The following is a 19,375-nucleotide window of genomic DNA, read 5'->3' on the forward strand; positions in this document are numbered from 1 at the left end:
CTGCATTAAACTGCATGTTGTTGTCCTCAGCCCACCTGTATATTGTGTCCAGCTCATGTGCAGATGCGCAATATTTTCAGGGGTTCTGTATTGCGGGGGAGACCTTTGTGTCAATCTGCATAGCTAGCAAGGGTGGTCATCGTAGCAACTGAAGGCATGTCTGAAAGGGCCACTATGAACATCAGTGGCCCAAGACAGTGCCCTGTGGGACACGCTTGTTATTTGCGTTTCCCTGAGGTTGGCTCCTGCTCACAACTGCTGTGTTCTGTCTTTTAGGAAGTTGTTGCAGCCACTCTCCAAGTTTCCCGCCTATGAGACCACGCAGTTTATGACAGATCATACCATGGTCGACTTTATCAAAGGCTTTTGCAAAGTCAAGATATATACATCCCATTTGAGCCATTTAGTAGCTGTTTAACACCCAGTCATAGTGCTGCAGGAGCTGTGTTAGGCAGCCTTACCTGGTCGAAATCCATGCTGGGTGTCAGACAGTAAGTCATTTTCTTCAAGAACATGATTAGTTTCTTACGGACTATTCGTTCCATGACTTTGCTGATGTGTGAGGTCAGAGAGATAGGCCATAATTTTTAGCATCTGCTGCTACATCCTTATGGATAGGGCATATTACCCCTCTTTCAGTTTGACGGGGAGCTTACCACTTGCAAGAAAGCTCTGAAAAAAATATATTTATATATATATATATATAGTGTATATGTATATATAATATAATGATATAATATTATATGTATAGATATATATATATATATATATATATATATATATAATATATGTTATATATATATATATATATGTATATATATATATATATATGTAGATATATATATTATATATGTATATATATATATATATATATGAGTATATAATATATATAATATATATATATATAGATATATATATATATATGTATATATATTATATATATTGTATATTATATATAATATATATATATATTATATATATATATGCTATATATATATATATGTATATATATATATATATATATATATAAGATAGATATATATATATATATATATATATATGTATATATATAATATATATATCTATATATATATATGTATATATATATGTATATATCTATGAATATATATATATGTATATATTATAGTATATATATATATTATTATATATATATATATATATATATATATGATATATATATATATAAGATATGTATATATATATATATATATAATATATATATAATATATATATGTATATATATATATATATATATATATATATATAGAATAATATATAAGATATATATATATAGATATATAATATATTATATATATATTAGATATTATATATATATATATTATATTATAATATGTGGGTGTGTGTTGGTGTTGTATAATATATATATATATGTGTGTGTGTGTGTATGTGGATATATATAGATATATATATATAATGTGTTGGTGTTGTATGTGTATATATATATATTATATATATAATATATAAATATATATAATACAAGGCTGTGAATAGTTTTCAGAACATTTATAAAGAGAAGGTCTTACAGCTGTTTCTGGGATATTTTATATATCCCCTCATCAGAGACAGTGCGAGAAAATTTCCTATAACATTACTTCAACATTTTCTTGCACCGTCTCTGATGAAGGGATATATAAAATATCCCAGAAACAGCTGTAAGACCTCTTTATAAAGGTTCTGAAAACTATTCACAGCCTTGGATTTTTTTATCTCATTCTGTTAATATTTATATAATTACATGCTAATACATGACCTATGTTAGACTCCTCATCGAATCTGGAGCTTAACTATAGTCTGTCCATAGCACTTACTCAGCATTACCTAACACCTTTGGGTCTTCTTGATACCACCTCTTATACACTTAATAATATATATATATATATATATATATATATATGTATGTATGTATGTATGTATGAATATATATAAATATATATATGTGTGTGTGTATAATAATAATTTAATAGAAAATAAAATCAAAACTGAAAAGAATTCTTTATATAAACTTTACACTCATCTCAGAAAAAGAGGCTGATGAAGGCTTTCCTGAAATTATAGAAGACACTGAAACAAATTTAACAAATGACAAAAGGTGGTGGGGGTTCCTGAAAGATAAGTTAATATATTAGAACAATATAAGCTAATATGTTAGAACAATATTTGTAAGAACATATGTATGAAGTTGAAAGGAAAAAGATAAAGAAAAGATTTATGAGATTAAAGCAATAAGGTGTCAGAAATAAAGATAATATGCGTGGAAACCAAAGATCCCAAAGTAAGTAGTTGCGCCAGTCTTTAGACTCAAAGCAAGAATAACAATAAAAAGAATCAACCTCACATGAGTATCAAGCTCAAAATGTACCTGACAAATAATCATGCCAATGAAGTGCAGCTACCACTGGCCAAAAACTGAAATAAACTAACTGAGGATTAAACTCACCTGTCTGAGGGAATCACACTGATCCGTACGGTTGGTGTCTATGAGAGTTTCCTGCGGCAACGATGGCACCAGATTGGATGAAGGTTTCATAAGCTCACCACTAATTACTTTGCTGGGTTCCAATAAACCTAAGTTCGCTGCAAATATTGGAACGCCTGGCTTCTTGTGAGTCACCAACTATAGAAGAAAGACAATAACAACAAACAAACAATGATAATCAACCATAACACACACATGCAAGAAATATGTTGTAGAAGTAACTTAGTTTCAGTTTCAGTTTTCCTACTACTAACAATATTTAAATTTACAAAACTATCCCACCAATAATGGCATGGTATGTATGAGTTTTCTCTTACTAGCTTCAGGCATTAAACTGCAGTTATGGGGTACTGCCTTCAAGGTTCTTAATTATTTTGAATACAGGCATCTCTCCTGCACCTCTCTTCAGCTGAGTGATCCTAATCTTGCAGGCTCATGGGTGCTGGTGCCACATAAAAAGCATTTGCACTGGTGCCGCATAAAAGCACCCATGACAGCACCCAGTACACTCTGTAAAGTGATTGGCATTAGGAAGAGCATTGAACCATAAAACCCATGCCAAAACAGACATGGAGTCCAGGCAGCTCATCAGCTCCTGCCAAACTATCCAACATGCCAGCATGGAAAACAGATGTATGATGATGATGATGATAATAATATTCACACCAGTATTAAGTTTGGTATTTATTCTATTGATCTCTATGTATTGAATAACTAAGTTTAGTTTATTGGCATAAAGGGGCATAACTCAATTATAACTATAAAAAACCACAAGGAACTTTCATTTGACACTCCAATTTTACATAGACATACACGGGTACACATATACATATGACCAATCTGTACATACTTTTTGTTTATTAAATTTCACCTACAAGGTATTGGTCAACTGCAAGCTACTGTAAAGAGCATTTGCTGAAGGTGAGACACTTAAGAGGATGGATGCATAGCAAAGTTTTTAATCATTTAACAGTGGGGGGGGGGGGTAAAACAGTAAAACAGTTTACAGTTTTGAGTGGAAACGACCTAAGACAAAATCTTACTCACAATTTTTCTGGAATCTATCCGCAAAGTTTTAAACAACCTGTTGCTGCCTTTGGAATCAGTGAAGTTATAGGTCAGAGCATCTGTGACATCAACATCCAATAGCTGTTTCCATATACAGCAACTAGATGTGTAAGCACTGAAAGAAAAGATGAGCTCAAAGTTGAAATCAAATATAGAAAAATATATTGCATAATAATTAAATGATTAAATGTTTTGTTCAGGAGTTGAAAAATGTTGAGGGGTTCAAAGTTCCCTAGGAAAAAATGTAGTCATAACCATCTAGCCTTTTTATATATCAAGGATTACCTTGCCCAAGGTGTTACATAAATGCATGTGTATGTGCATATGTGTACATGCACATGCATGTAGGGCTGTGTGTGTCTGCATCTGCAATTATTTGCACAAAAGTGTAATGGTGGGTGTTGTCAATTTCTCCAGTCAATATGTCATCCAGACATGCCTTTACTTATATTAAAAAAAACTGGTATGGATTAGCATTAAGAAGTGCATCCAGCTGTAAAATAGATGTTCCTCAAATAACATATTAGTCTAACCCATGCACGCATGGAAAAACAGACTTGAAATGAACAAATCTTCACTAATGTGTCCATCCATTTTAACTGCTTTAAAACTAAAGGTTGTAACTAAAAGGAGATTGGTTGTTATTTCCAGTAGGTTCAGCAACCTTATACAAGCTCCCTCATTGATTTACTATAGGCAGGGATGTAATTCCATGGAAGGGATCATTTAGTTACTGGGCAATTGCTCAGTATGGCATATCAGAGATGGTAAAAGGAAGAAATATGAGTGCATCTGTGTAGGCTTCAGTGAAGATATGGCTATCATAATTACAGTAGAAGAAACAAAAAAGAAACAATCTGTCTATGATCCATTGCTTATAATGTACTGGTTAGTGAGATTTTACCATTCATCTCAATGGCTCAAGACAGATGCAGTTTAAGATATTCATCTGTGTTCATATTCACAAATAAGAGAGCAGTACTCCAATGTACAACTTGCTTTAACACTGGAACAATTCAGTACTTTATGATCCCCAAAAGAAATCATGGTATTGAAGTGTATTTTTGGTAATGTTTCACACACACACACACATACATATGTATGCATGTGTTTGATATTGCTATGAAAGATAAGAGATCATGAAGTCTAACATTTGAAGTAATTTTGAGGGCTTTAGATATGCATTGTTTGTGCACAAGGAGAAGGGAGTAGTGCAAGAGTGTTTCCCTGGGCTGGTATATTTACTGACTGTATCTTTGTACTGTTGATACATGCATCATTGTTATCTACAGATTCAGTTTTCTGTACGAGATCTATTTTTCTCTTTACAGAAAACACTGAAGAGTTTACAACTGTTTGACTTTCACAGTTAAATCAGAAAACGACTATTGTGTCAAATGATGAGTAAATATAGACAGTGTCATGAAGTGGCACTCTAACAAATATCTTTTTTGTTTATAGTTTCTCTATTTAATTATCATTGAGTGTAGAGGGCTTGAAAGTCCCTTTGCATCCTCTCCTGTGTTAACATTGAAAGTAATCAGCTAAAAGTGCTTGAGAATTTCTTAAGCAAATGCTCATCATTATTTTTCCTATTTTTGTTATTAGTGATAGAAGGTACGATGTGAACTCAGAATACATGTACCAAAAAGTCATCTCAGTCAATGCCCTAACATTCCACCAACCCACTACCCAGAACTGGCATATTATTAATCAAACCCAAAGATGAAAGACAAAGTTGACCTCAGCAGCATTTTAACTTGAAGCAAAGAATGTAGGAGAAAGCAGTACAAGGCATTCTTCCAATACTTTAACAACTCTGCCAATCCAACACAAGAATTTTATACACACCTAGAAAAACAAATTCCAACAACTCTATTTACCATCCATTGTTTTTTTTTGTTTTTTTCTTAACCTACGTCATGAATTTCTTGTGATTCAATTTCAAACAGCAGAAAGCCATAATTCAGACTCATGAGATTGTATCTTAAGACCAGAATTGTGCTGTGGTAAAGTATCCTGGATAAGGTATTGAAACTCTCTCCTTGAACTTCCCAAGCAACAGAACTATGTAACAATAGTCCCTTTCTAGACCCACCCACCACAATCTGATGACCTAGTGTTTATCTCAAATTTCTACAACGTTAAGCATTTGAGATACCAAAATCAGCCAAGAGAGCAATGTTTTGTTTAATTTTTAGTATACTAATCCAGCCAATGAAGGAACCTATATGTGGTTACTTGTCCTGTTAAAAACAGCAACCAAATCCGACTCATATCATTTATCTTTTACTTGTTTCAGTGATTGGATTGGGCCATGCTGGGGTACCATCTTAAAGGGTTTAGTCAAACAACTCGACCCCAGTACTTACACTCATTTTGTTATTTAATCTGGTACCTATCAGTTTCTTTTGCCTAACTACTAAGTTATGGGATATAAACAAACCAATACCTGTTATCAAGCAGTGGTGGAGACAAACACAACACAAAGACACATATAGATATATACATATATACATACAACAAACTTCTTTCAGTTTCCAACTACCAAATCCACTCACAAGGCTACAGTGAAAAAACACTACTCAAAGTGCTATGCTGTGGGACTGAACCCAAGACTGAGTGGTTGAAAAGCAAGTTTTTCAACCACACAACCACATCTCCAACAATTTTTGAAAACAAACAAAAAAATGACAAGATGTCCAAGGCTTGAATATCTTTCACCATAAGTCTGCATGATCAAGGTTGACTTCAGAATAAATCAGCACAAATATAACAATACTTAGTTTTAACCCTCCCATGTGCTAAACTCAAATACCAGCAAGGTTCATCAAACATGCTTTTCATCCCACCACTGGTTGCTGTAACAAATACCAATAAATATTCTTAATAAATACTTTAGTTGTCTACACACACCCATCCCTTACAAATTTGCGACCGGCTTTGTGCCAATGTAAGAAATCATTAAGTAATTAGTTATTATCACTACCTACTAGAGAGAATTTTAGCTACAAAAACCTTCTGGGGTAGGATGGGGATGCTTGTTGGCAGTTTTTCTAACTCTCATCTCACATGCCACATATTCTCTCATCCCTTAGAGCTCTGCTCTCAGAGAGAGAAACTATTAATAACAGTATGACATTAATGATATTAATTAGAATTAGTACACAATAGATAAGTAGCCAGAGTGTCGAAGGGAATTGGGTTGGTGGAGACGAGGAAGATAGTTACATGTAATGCAAACCTTCCACAAAACAACTGTCCAAACAAAACACACAAAAAGAAAGCACAAAAACAATGTGGATGATGGTAGTGGTGATAGTAGTAGTGGGTGGTGGGGGCGGCAGTAGTGGCTGTGATGAAGATGATGTTGATGAGGAGGATGAAGGTGACTGTCATCATCATAATCCTCATCATCAAGAACAGCAGCAACAACAGCTTAATTATTATGCTCTCATGAAGTCTTTCATAATGATTAACCCTAACCCTGAGTCAGCCCTCATTCAGCAGACCTTCTGATCTAAGGTATTTCACCCATGATGCTCCTGTTATTTTGTATATCTAGGACAACATTTATTGATGTATCCTTCCGTTTTAAGGCAGTAGGGTGCAATTTGAGGAACTTGGCTGCTTTTTCTAGTTATCATGTAGAACAGGCATTGGACAACAGCAAACGCCTTGAGAAGTGGGCTGCATGAGACATGAATCATCATCAAGCAGGTTGCACTACTAAAAGAATTCAAAGTATCTTTCTCTTAGGCATGCTATTCAGAAAATCCCATAGGCCACAGTTTGCCCATGACTGCTGTAGATGCTCCTTTGGTGTTACAATGATATTGGTGGTGAGAGTAATGGTGGTGAGAGCAGTGGTGGTGTTGGGAGAAGTAGTGGTGGTGGGAGAAGTAGTGGTGGTGGGACCAGTGGTGGTGGGACCAGTGGTGGTGGGACCAGTGGTGGTGGTGAGATCAGTGGTGGTGGGACCAGAGGTGGTGGTGATGGGACCAGCGGTGGTGGTGGTGGTGGTGGCAGACACAGCAGCAGCAGTGGTGGTAGTGATGCAAGAGGTGGTCATGGCAATGGTTGCAGTGATAAAAATTATAATACTGAAGAATGGTTATGATGATAACAACAACAACGACCTGTCTTATAGGACACAACCAGGGAAACAAAAACATCATATCCAGTAAAATGTTATCTAAAAAAACATTAAAATAACAATAAAATTGAAACAGCAAAAATGTAAAAAGAAAGGAACTTCTAATGATAATTAAAAATTGATAAATTGATTGTTGTTTATTTTAATGTAAAGGTTTATCTTCATTTCAGTTTCATTTATTTATTTCAATACACACATGCATGTACATGCACATACACACGTTGTTGTTGTTGTTGCTGCTGCTGCTGCTGCTACTGTTGTTATTGCTGGTTTAGTTTGTACTCATCAATGAAAATGCAACCAAAATGCTTGTTATAAATTTCTGTGGTTGAGAAAACCAACTAATTCTACACATAAAAATTCTATTAGAGAATACCAATTATTTGGAAGTCATTGCTATTGTAAAGAGAGAAAGCCATTTTCCAATGTGATATGATGGCGGTGGTTATGGCAATGGTAGTGGGAGAGAGTCATTGTTGGTTGAGGGCAGGAAGGGTCAACTGAAAACAAAAAATCAAATCAAAACCCCGGGTAATTACATTACAACAGCAACACCCTGTAATATATATATTTAATTATTGATTGCGTTTGTACTGGTGTGTCTGCTCATAAAAAAAAAGGAAGGCTGAAGAGGTTAGTGGAATTAGAGAAAGAGGACAACATGAGTAGTAGTAGGAGATAGTAGGACAGTGAGGGGGCTGGAGACAGATTTATAGTGTACGAGAAGGGGAGAAAGACAAAAATAAATAAATTGTAAAAGGATAATATGGCTGGTAGAAATGTGAAGAGAGAAAAAAAAAACTCTTTTGATGCCAACCCGGCTGAGAATGTCTCTGGTTCTCTTATACAAAACCTCTTGTTTTCAAGAGTTCACATTCAAATTAAAGCCATTTATCATAATTTTGATGGTACTTTTCATTGAGTTATATTCCACACATCATCTTAATAATGGCAAAGTCACTTCCAAATTCTTGAATATTGTCACATAAGGGTTAATAAGGCACAAGTAAAGCTGTGTGGCTAAGAAGCTTGCTTTGCAACAACAATTGGCTTTGGGTTTAGTCCCACTGCACAGCACTTTGGGCATTTAATAGAGAGAAACTATGTGAAAGTCCATCATACATGTGTGTGTGTGTGTGTGTGTGTGTGTGCATATCTGCCCCACCACTGCATGACAACTAGTGCTGGCTTGTTTATGGCCCTATAACTTAGCAGTTTGGCATAAGAGGTTGACAGAATAAGTACCAGACTAAAAAGAAGTAAGTACTGGAGTCGAGATAGTGTGCCCCAGCATGGGTGTAAGCCTAATGACTGAAAGGAAAGAAAGAAAGAAAGATAGATAGATAGATAGATAGATTAAGATAGACAGATAGACTAAGACAGACAGTCAGAGAGACAGATATCAAATTAAATACACAACCAATAGTTTCATGCTATTATGATATATAATATATTTATAAAATATGCCATGTATTTTAAAGCAATCTTTCAGGCTCTGTTTTTGCATTATATATAATTTTTAAAAACAAAAACACTGGACAATAAGGAAATGAGAAAAATATGTGGAAAAACAGTGAAAAAGGCTGGTGTAAAAAATAAAATGAGAAAAAAAGAAACGAAATCAAAAACTATGATCCTCGTCCTCTTTGACTGGAGAAAGCTCATTAAATATAACTGGTTTAAAACAAAATAACAGAAAATATGCCAAAGTCTGTGAGACAGCAACTCAATCAGGAGCGGGTGGTGCCCTCCAATTCGATAACTTGTCTATATATATATATATATATATATATGTATATGTATATGTGTATGTATATGTGTATGTATGTATACACACACACAAACAGATAAGAGAAGTGATGTAACACACATTTATTCCATATATTTACAACTGTTAAATAATGGATGATATATCAATATTAACACAAACAAAATATGCATATATACACATATATAGATAAATATATATGTGTGTGTAAACCCATACATAGAAAGGCATATGCATATTTTATATGTGTGTTAATATCAATGTAACATCTATTATATATAACCTGATTATGAAACAGCTGTAAACATATGAAAAACATTTACCTTCTCACATCACTTCTCTTGAATGCTCTATCTATATACATTCTCTCCACCATTGTACATCCTGGATTTTTAGAATGATGCTATGGTTACCCTAACTTCTGCCATGGCGATTCTTGTCAGTTATGCAGTTGGCAAAGAGCTTAATGTGAGATCTGTTTGATTCATTGAATCCCTATTACTACATTTATACAAGAGAGAGAGAGAGGGATTGGAAACACATATGAACAAATAAGACAGCCTCTATGTGATTGTTGCAATATCAGCTAAAAAAATGCAATCAAATTCTTTTACAAACTACACCTTTGCCTTAAAAAGGGAATGGCACATTAGATGATATAGTTTTAGATATACAAAAAGTCGAGATATCTATGGTTTGGGTGTCCTTTGACTGTAGGACTGCTTAAGTAGCTGACTTAAAGCAAAACAATAACACACAGACCTATATTGTGCAAACATATCTTTTACACTCAAACATATTTCACTCACACATCATTTTCATATACACAACATATACTGCTTTATAGTATACACTTTTGTTATATATAGCTCAATACATATATACATATATATTGTTGTCTATCTCACTTGCACACATACAATTTCTCTCTCTTTTCCTCTCTCTCTCCCTTATCACTGTCTTGCTCAAATCACTCTGGTTTTCTTTTATAACTCTCTTTTCTATCATCCTCTTAGTTTGGTTCTCTCTCATCATGCCTGGTTCTCTCACAATCAGGCATGCTTCTATCACTTTTAATATTGCTACTATTCAATCTCCTTAACAAGAACTATCATATAGCTGTGTATTATTCTCTCTCTCTCTCTTCCCCACTACTTTTTCTTCTATTATCCATCCACTTCAATCACTCTGTTTCTCTCTTCCCATGAAGTTCTGTGGGTGAAAATAAATGGAGACAAAGCAGGAAAGGGGGTACTCTCTATAGTCTTGCCAGGAGGGAAGATAACTTCTCTGTTGCTAGGGAATGATCATATGGTGACTATGTAAGGTAGAGGACTCATTAGTTTTGCTGGAGACAAGACAACTTCACTAGTGCTGGTTCCCTGATAAAATAATCTCATTACAATTGGTCAAGTGATTAACAATATGAAGGTCATCCAGCCATAGGAACTACGTAAAGAAATGTTACTGAGAGATGATCTCACATCTATCTAGGAGAATAGTAACTTTTAATAAGGCTGACTTGGACTATAAAAACTGATCCAGCCCATGGAAGCCTGGTAAAGCAGATGCAAAATAATGATAATGTCATGCACCAAAACTATATATGATGTTGATATTGTCTCATTATCATTGTCATCGTTGTTTAACATCTGCTTTCCATGCTGGCATGGGTTGGACGCTTTAACTAATAACTGGTAAGCTAGGAGGCTGCACCATGCCCCAATCTAATTTAGCAAAGTTTCTACAGCTGGATGCCCTTCCTAATGCCAACCATTCCAAGAGTGTAGTGGGTGCTTTTTATGTGCCACCAGCACGGGTGCCAGTCAGGCAGCACTGGCATCAGCCACACTTGAATGGGGCTTTTTACATGTCACCAGCACAGATACCAGTCAAGCAGTACTGGCATTGGCCATGCTTGAATAGTGCTTTTTACATGCCACAGGTACAGGTGCCAGTCAGGTGGCGCTGGCATTAGCCATGCCCAAATAGAGCGATTTACATGCCACCAGCATGGATGCCAGTCAGGTGGCACTGGTATCGGCCATGCTCAAATAGTGCACTTTACATTCCACAAGCATTGGCGCCAGTCAGGCAGCACTGGCACTGGCCATGCTCAAATAGTATGTTTTATGTGCCACCAGCACAGGTGACAGTCAGGCTGCACTGGCATCAGCCACACTTGACTGGTGCATTTTATGTGCCACAGGAATGGGTGCCAGTCATGTGGCACTGGTATCGACCATGCTCGAATGGTACTTTTTACATGACATCAGCATTGGCATCATTTTTACTTGGTTCAACAGGTCTTCACAAGCACAGCATATTGCCTGATGACTGAAGGGTCCTTTTAAACAGGCCAGTTATGCAACACTGACATCGGCCATGACTATGATCTCACTAGGCTTGTTGAGTCTTCTCAAGCATGGCATATTTCCAACAGTCTTGGTCACTTGTCATTGCCTCTGTGAGGCCCAACATTCAAAGGTTGTGCTTCACACCTCATCCCATGTCTTCCTGGATCTACCTCTTCCACAGGTTCCCTCCATTGTTAGGGTGTGACACTTCTTCACACAGCTGTCCTCATCCATATGCATCACATGACCATACGAGTGCAGTCGTGTCTCTTGCATACCACATTTGATGCTTCTTATGTCCAACTTTTCTCTCGGGACACTTACACTATCATGCATGCACACTGACATTACACATCCAACGAAGCATACTAGCTTCATTTCTTTCCAGTCTATGCATGTCCTAAGCAGTCACAGCCCATGTTTCACTGCCGTATAGCATGGCTGTTCACACACAGGCATTATACAGTCTACCTTTCACTCTGAGTGGGAAGCCCTTTGTTACCAGCTCTCTGAACTTTGCCCAGCCTATTCTTATTCTAGCAGCTGTCTAAATAAATTAACACTGGAAAATAAATAAATATTTTGAAGATAATAGAACATTTGCAATGGGAATTTAATAGAGCAAACCAAAAGAATATATAGGAACTCCCATATGAGCACCAGACAGTAAGAGTTAAATCTTTTTTTTTTCTAGGATTCAATATATTTCCAGTAAAGTAAACACAAAATCAAGTCTCAGGGACCAGGATCATGGTACGTTAAGCTTAATAACTCAATATTTTTCCCTTTCTGTGCCAAATAAAATAATTAAGCAGACATTTGGCAAATTTCCTGCTATAAATCTGCAAATAGAGAAATTTTTTTTACTTTCAGAGAGAGACAAATGGGGAGAAGAAAAAATAGATTGAAAGTTCACTAGATTGAAATGGATTGAACTTTCACTAGATTGAAAGTTCACTAAAATACAGTTACCTTGTTCCGGCTTTCTTTTGTGTGCCTGCAGTTTTCTTCATCGTAACATCCTGAAGAATAACATCCTGAAGCAGAGCATTCTCTAGTAATTTACAGGAAACTGAGATTGGTGCCACTTTAGGGAAAGTATTATTCATAACTGAGACTATAGTTTGAGAAATATTTACCTGTGGAGATAGAAAGAGTATGAAAGAAATTAAAAATTTGTAGCATGTCTCAATGATTGTTGTAGAAATATAAACTAAGACTAATGAAAGCCATCAGAAAGCTGAAGAAAGGAGAATAAATTTAATATACATGATATTTCAGATTTTATTACATATACATACAGAGAATATATACATTTTGTACAAAATATATACATTCATACACATGTACACAGATCTACACACACACACATATGTACATGTACACACATATACAGATGTATATACATATATATATATTGGTCCAATGACTATTCAACAACATTCCATATTTAGTTTCAACTTGTTGTTTATCCCTGACCAAAGTCTTTCCAGAAGTGACCACCTCATCATCTTTTATATCAAGGACAACATGATTCAATGTATCATTCCTATTTTTTTAAAACAGTAAGTATGATTTAACTGAAAGAAATTTAGCTATTTTTAGCATGCTGAGAGGTTACAACCACCACAAGGTCTAGACCTTTGCAGAGTGGTGGCTTGTGTAATACAGAGCTATGCCAACAGAGTGCAAGTTCCTGGTAGTGCCTCTCATGCTAGATAGGTCAAAGGCAGAGGTCAGACTCTATTATGGCCCACTTTTCCTAAAGGTTAAAATGGGTTTGCATAGAGCTAACACCTCTATCTTGAAAACAAGCAAAGTAAAAAAAAAAAATCATTGACAATTCAAAACAACAAGACCTAGGAGAGGAAGGCCATCCCTCGGGAATATATATGAGGCATGATACTGAGATAGACCTGAAAAAGCAGGGATCCAGTAGGCATAAAGGAGGGAAAAACACAGGCCAGTGTTAAGAATAGTGATTTGGGTCTCAGTCACACTGTGTGGCACCTTGGGCAAGTATCTTCTACTATAACCTTGGGCCAACCAAAGCCTTGTGAGTGAATTTGGTAGATGGAAACTGAAAGAAGCTCATCGTGTGTGTGTGTACACATGTCCATGTGTCTTAGTGTGTTCCTCCACCCTCACCACTTGACAACTGGTGCTGGTGTGGTTAAGTCCCCATAACTTAGAAGTTCAGCAAAACAAATTGATAGAATAAGTACCAAGCTTTAAAGAAAAAAAAAAAAGTACTGGGATTGATATGTTCAACTAAAAATTCTTCAAGACAGTGCCCCAGCATGGCCACAGTCTAATGATTGAAACAAGTAAAAGAAGAAGATAAATTGTTGATGGTTTATGCTCAATAAGGAGCAAAGGACTTAAGTGAAGTAAGACTCCCTAGTTGTCTTGATATTTGATTAGATATGCTAACAAGACAGAGATAACTGTAAATATGACTGATGGTAAATACCTCTAAGCTAAACTATGGCAATAGTTCTGCTCAATCAATTTTAACTCAGTAGTTTAATGTTTAATGTAATTGTTGTTTAGCCCCAGATCACCCCAAATCTATGAGATCTATAATCAAAAGCCTTCATCAATGATCTCCCAACCTGTTTAAGGTACAATGTATCCAAGATTACAATACCCTCGATACACGTCATCTTTCGTTTCCTACAAGAAAATATATGAGGACCAAATTAAATACTATTTCTAGCAGGTCAAGCAACTAAGTAAATTTGTCTTTCTTGGCTAGCACTAAGTGAAGGACAAATTATCTTGCAGAGATAAAAGAGCAGAAACAAATTATAGTGAGTGATCTGAGGAGAAAGAATAACAAGACCTCTGCAGTACTGTCAGTAACGTGGTCACCTGCCAATATATGTGGTCTGAATCTCATCAGTTGACCTATTTCTCTGTTACTGTGTCAAACTGCTTCTTAAAATGTCTAAAATCATTAATATTAACATCCCAGCAGTTCATCTATAATTGGATATGAAAAAATTTGTTTACATGAACTTTTAAATGTTTTATCTGAATGTATTTTTGCCTTTATTTCTCTCTCTCTCTCTCTCTCTCTCTCTCTCTGTTGTAGTTGTTGTTATTTTGGCTTTGTTTTTGCAAATGTGGATATTTCAGTATTGATTAAGCAATTGATTTTATCTTAAGTATTGGACACTGAACTGATAGCAGCTTGCTAGTGGGCAGCTTTGTACTCAAATTGTACCAATACTGTTCATCTATAATAGATTAGTGCTGTAGGCAAGGAGAAAGAAGTGTTTCCAATCCTGCTTAATGCAGCAGAAACTGGGAATAATCCCCAGATTTATGAGGTAAGTCAAAAAATCCACCAAAAGATGTGTCCCAATGATTGCAATACTTAGCCTACTATCAAGGGATCATGCACACACACACACACACAACGCCAGCTAAGAAAATTTCCATCCACTGAACATGCAAATCCATAACCACTAACACTCAACAACCAATGTAGGAATTATTCCATCTTCACAGACGATTGCCATTTCTCTGAGCTTCCTTATTGTCAATGCCATTTCTAATCTACCATCAATAACCTCTCAGATGACTGTTCACCCGCAATGCAGATCTGCATGGCTTGATACGTAAGTAACAGATAAAATTTGAAACTTCAACTGGATAGATTGGATCACTTTGTGAGAAATGATCACTGTGAACTGCAATATGTCTCTTCAGACTTGAAATTAACTTGCAAGCTTTTTCACATGTCAAATAACCCAGTTTAGAAGGGAGGACATTGCATACTGTTTATCTGTCATGGAACCTCAGATGGCTGACACGCCCAGAATTGGAAAGAGTACACACATATCCAGTACTTCATGTCCTCATTGAGATTCTGAAGATAGCCTCTTATAATAGTGTTTCTGATGATAGTGTTTCAGACTTTCATGCTCAAGGTGACCCTCTTCAAAAGTTTTACAGCCTTCCCTTACATGATTCCTTCACTAAGTTCTTTCTAAAAGCCAGTTCTTCCCAGTTATTTACATTGATTTTGCAGTTCCTTCACGTTGCCTTTTATGCAGTTTTTGTAATTTTATGTAGTTTGTGCTGAGAATGCTTTCTAGTGCACAACCCACTGCCGGACAACTGCTATGGAATCCTATTATTTTCCATATGCAACATGAATCTGAGTAAATATGATGAGTGATTGGATGTTTGTGCATCCAGCCTTTTTAAGGACTTCTGAGTCAGCTGTTTTACTTTGCCATTTACATACATACATACATACATATATTCATATAAATGCTCATTTGTGCATCTGTATATATTTGTTTGCATTTACACTCTAGAAAAGGTTCTCACTATAACCAATGTTGTTTGTAGTTGTCCTGTCAACAAATCATCCACTCATGTCACCTTTTCAAAGACATGTGGAACAAGAGCTCTCTTACATGAAAAGCAAGTGAGGATTAGTGACAGGAAAGGTATTCTATTGTAAAACAATGTCTTAATATGTTCATCCCCATGCTAGCAAGCATAAAGCAAAACAAAAACATGTATCGTCATCATCATCATCATTTCATTGTCCATGTTTCAATACTTGCATGGATTGGATGGAATTTGCTGAAGTGGAGTTTTCTACAGCTGGATGCCCTTCCTGTCACCAATCCTCACCTGTTTCCAAGTCAGATAATATTTTCCCATGACCAGATATGTTTTCACAGGAGGTTGGAAACAAAGGACATCACTTGTATGATGGTGACACTCATTTCCAACTTTCATGTGAAGTTAAACCAAGGAGACAGTAACACACACACACGTGCACACATAATACACACAAGCTCACATATATGATAAGAAAATATTGTTATTAGTTTAGGAAAGAAAGGTATATATTTTTATTGTGCGAGAAAGAAATAACCAAGTGAGTTAGTGTGGTTCATGTTTTGACTGAAAATGTACATAATGTATGTGTATATATTGAATAAATATCTATATAACTACATGCCCTATGTATATGTGTATACACACACTTTATATATATATATATATATATATATATATATATATATATATATATATATATATATATATATATATATAAAGGCACTACATGGTTTTGCCACTGTGTAGCAGCTTGGGCAAGTGTTCTACTATAGCCCTAGACTGACCACAGCCTTGTGTGTGTATTTGGTGGACATAAACTGAAAGAAGCTTGTTTTATATAAATATATATATAAGTTATACCCTCCTTTCCTAAACTAATAACAATATTTTTTTCTTTAATCATGAAAATGACACAAGAAAACAGAAAATTACATTCTACAGATATTCTTCTTTCAAACAATTATTCCATTGTACATCAATATTGTCCAAAGTGTTTCACCTGCACCCCACAGACCAATTTTTAATCACAGTGAAAGTTGAACAGTAAACAGAATAGCCATGAATTAAACTCTTGATCATATTTAATCGAGCATGGTTTTTGCCCTTCTTCACAATATTTATCTCATACAGACTGCTACTTAACCTTTACATCTGTTCTATTTTCTCTCAGCTCACAGCACCTCACAAATGTCCCATTTATATATTTATTTGACCTGCATAACTACATCTAATTTACAACTGAAATAAAGTAGTTTCCAGTGGCTAATTAAACAAGATATTAAGTTATTAAGTCAAGGATTTTTATGTTATTAGTAACAGAGTGCTATATGTACTGACTTGGGTATAGGTAAGACCAAATGGTTAAGAAGTTTGCTTCACATCCATTATCACAGGTTCAATCTCATTGTGGGGTACCTTGCCAAATGTCTTTTTCTATGACTTCAAGTAGAACCAAGACAAGTGAGTGAAATTAGATAGTTGGAAACTGTATAGACAAAATGCTCCTGTAATTCAAAAGGCCAGTTTTGCCACATACCATACCATACCATATTAATTCTACTTGAGGATTATGTTAAAAGTATTACTGTATAGGGAATACTCAGCCACTTTGGCTATAATTTAATGAGGTTTCTTGTTGATTAAGCCAGCAGTCCCCAATCCATTTTTTTGCACCATGAACCAGTTTCATTCAAGAGGATTTTCCCATGAACTGGAAATGGATAACATATATATTAATTATTACATATATAATACATATATATAATAATTATTATATATTTTATATATATAATGCAAAAACACTACAGGTTGCATAATCAAATAATTACAAATAAAATTTTCAAATGTGTTCTTTCTGTGCAGCCTACCAAAGGTCCATAGCCCAGTGATTGGGGACCCCTGGATTAAACAGTTGGAACATCTTTATTGAGGAATCATTGAATTTCTTTGATGTCACTCATAAAATAGCAAAACAAATCAAAACATAGAAACTAATGATGGAATGTAGAAGTAACTAAAAATTAACCGTGCACATAATGATTTACTATCAGTTAGGCAGATAGCACACATCAGCACATAGATTGTTCGCTTAACTTATACACAAGAGCCAAAACCTCTTGTTTAGATTCATTAAACTGGAGTAACTTTGGCTGAGGAGACACAACAAGGTTGAAATATTGAATGTCCCAAAGTTCCTTTACTATAAGATGAATGTGTGTCTTAATACACATTCATCCTTCATCTGAAGAAAGAAATTGTTTTCCAAAGATGAAATACAATAGTGAGTGGCATATTCATGTTTGAATATGCTGGAACATATTAAGAATTAGTACATATGTCATTGTTATGCACATGACATTTATTAACTAATTATAGCTTATAATAATAACAATATTAATATCTAGCGTTTGCACTATGTTAAATACCTGTAGAAAATAGGTGCCAATTAAACTGACTCCAGTAAATGAGTGGCATTTATTTCATCAACCCTAGAGAATGAAAAGCAAAGTCTGTTCAGGTAAAATTTGAATTTGGAACATAACTATGTACTTAACCTAACCCTTTCACAATTACATTTCTAATGAAACATGCAGATTATGTCATTCAATTAATTTTGAAAATAACAAAAGATTTCACCAGATTTAGTTAAATAACTACCATTTTTATTATTAAGAAGAAATTAGGAACACTATAAAGATACCTTAGTGAGTTTGTGTAGTTAGTTTTAAAATGTTGCTTAAAACAATGATGAAATATTTTAATTTATATCTGAAGAGCTTTAGAATAGGTAGTTTTGTATTATGGAACTAGAGACTATATCAGATGGATTGATATCAGAGAGATTAAAGAAATTTTGTCCAGCTCTCAATTGCTTCTGCTACTGCACATAAATAGATAGATAGATAGATAGATAGTTAGTAGTAGTAGTAGTAGTGATGATAATGATATATGCTTCGGCGAGCTGGCAGAAACGTTAGCACGCCGGGCGAAATGCGTAGCCGTATTTCGTCTGCCATTACGTTCTGAGTTCAAATTCCGCCAAGGTCGACTTTGCCTTTCATCCTTTCGGGGTCGATAAATTAAGTACCAGTTACACACTGGGGTCGATGTAATCGAGTTAATCCATTTGTCTGTCCTTG

General features: G+C 35.1%; 1 protein-coding gene across 8 annotated transcripts in view; it reads right to left on the reverse strand.

Moving 5' to 3' along the window:
- LOC115217364 (A-agglutinin anchorage subunit) overlaps positions 1-19,375 on the reverse strand; it is a 145,618-nt gene that overhangs the window by 60,206 nt on the left and 66,037 nt on the right. For all 8 annotated transcript variants that reach the window (XR_005001266.1, XM_036507424.1, XM_036507426.1 and 5 more), the window contains 3 exons: positions 12,840-13,006; positions 3,566-3,701; positions 2,480-2,656 (listed from right to left, as the gene is read on the reverse strand). Coding sequence is in view for 7 of the 8 variants with exons in the window: in XM_036507424.1 (XP_036363317.1) it covers positions 2,480-2,656; positions 3,566-3,701; positions 12,840-13,006 (480 nt within the window). In the remaining variant the exon portion in view is untranslated. The remainder of the gene's footprint in view (positions 1-2,479; positions 2,657-3,565; positions 3,702-12,839; positions 13,007-19,375) is intronic.

The sequence above is a fragment of the Octopus sinensis genome, linkage group LG11 (assembly GCF_006345805.1).
Source record: "Octopus sinensis linkage group LG11, ASM634580v1, whole genome shotgun sequence".
NCBI classification, from domain to species: domain Eukaryota; kingdom Metazoa; phylum Mollusca; class Cephalopoda; order Octopoda; family Octopodidae; genus Octopus; species Octopus sinensis.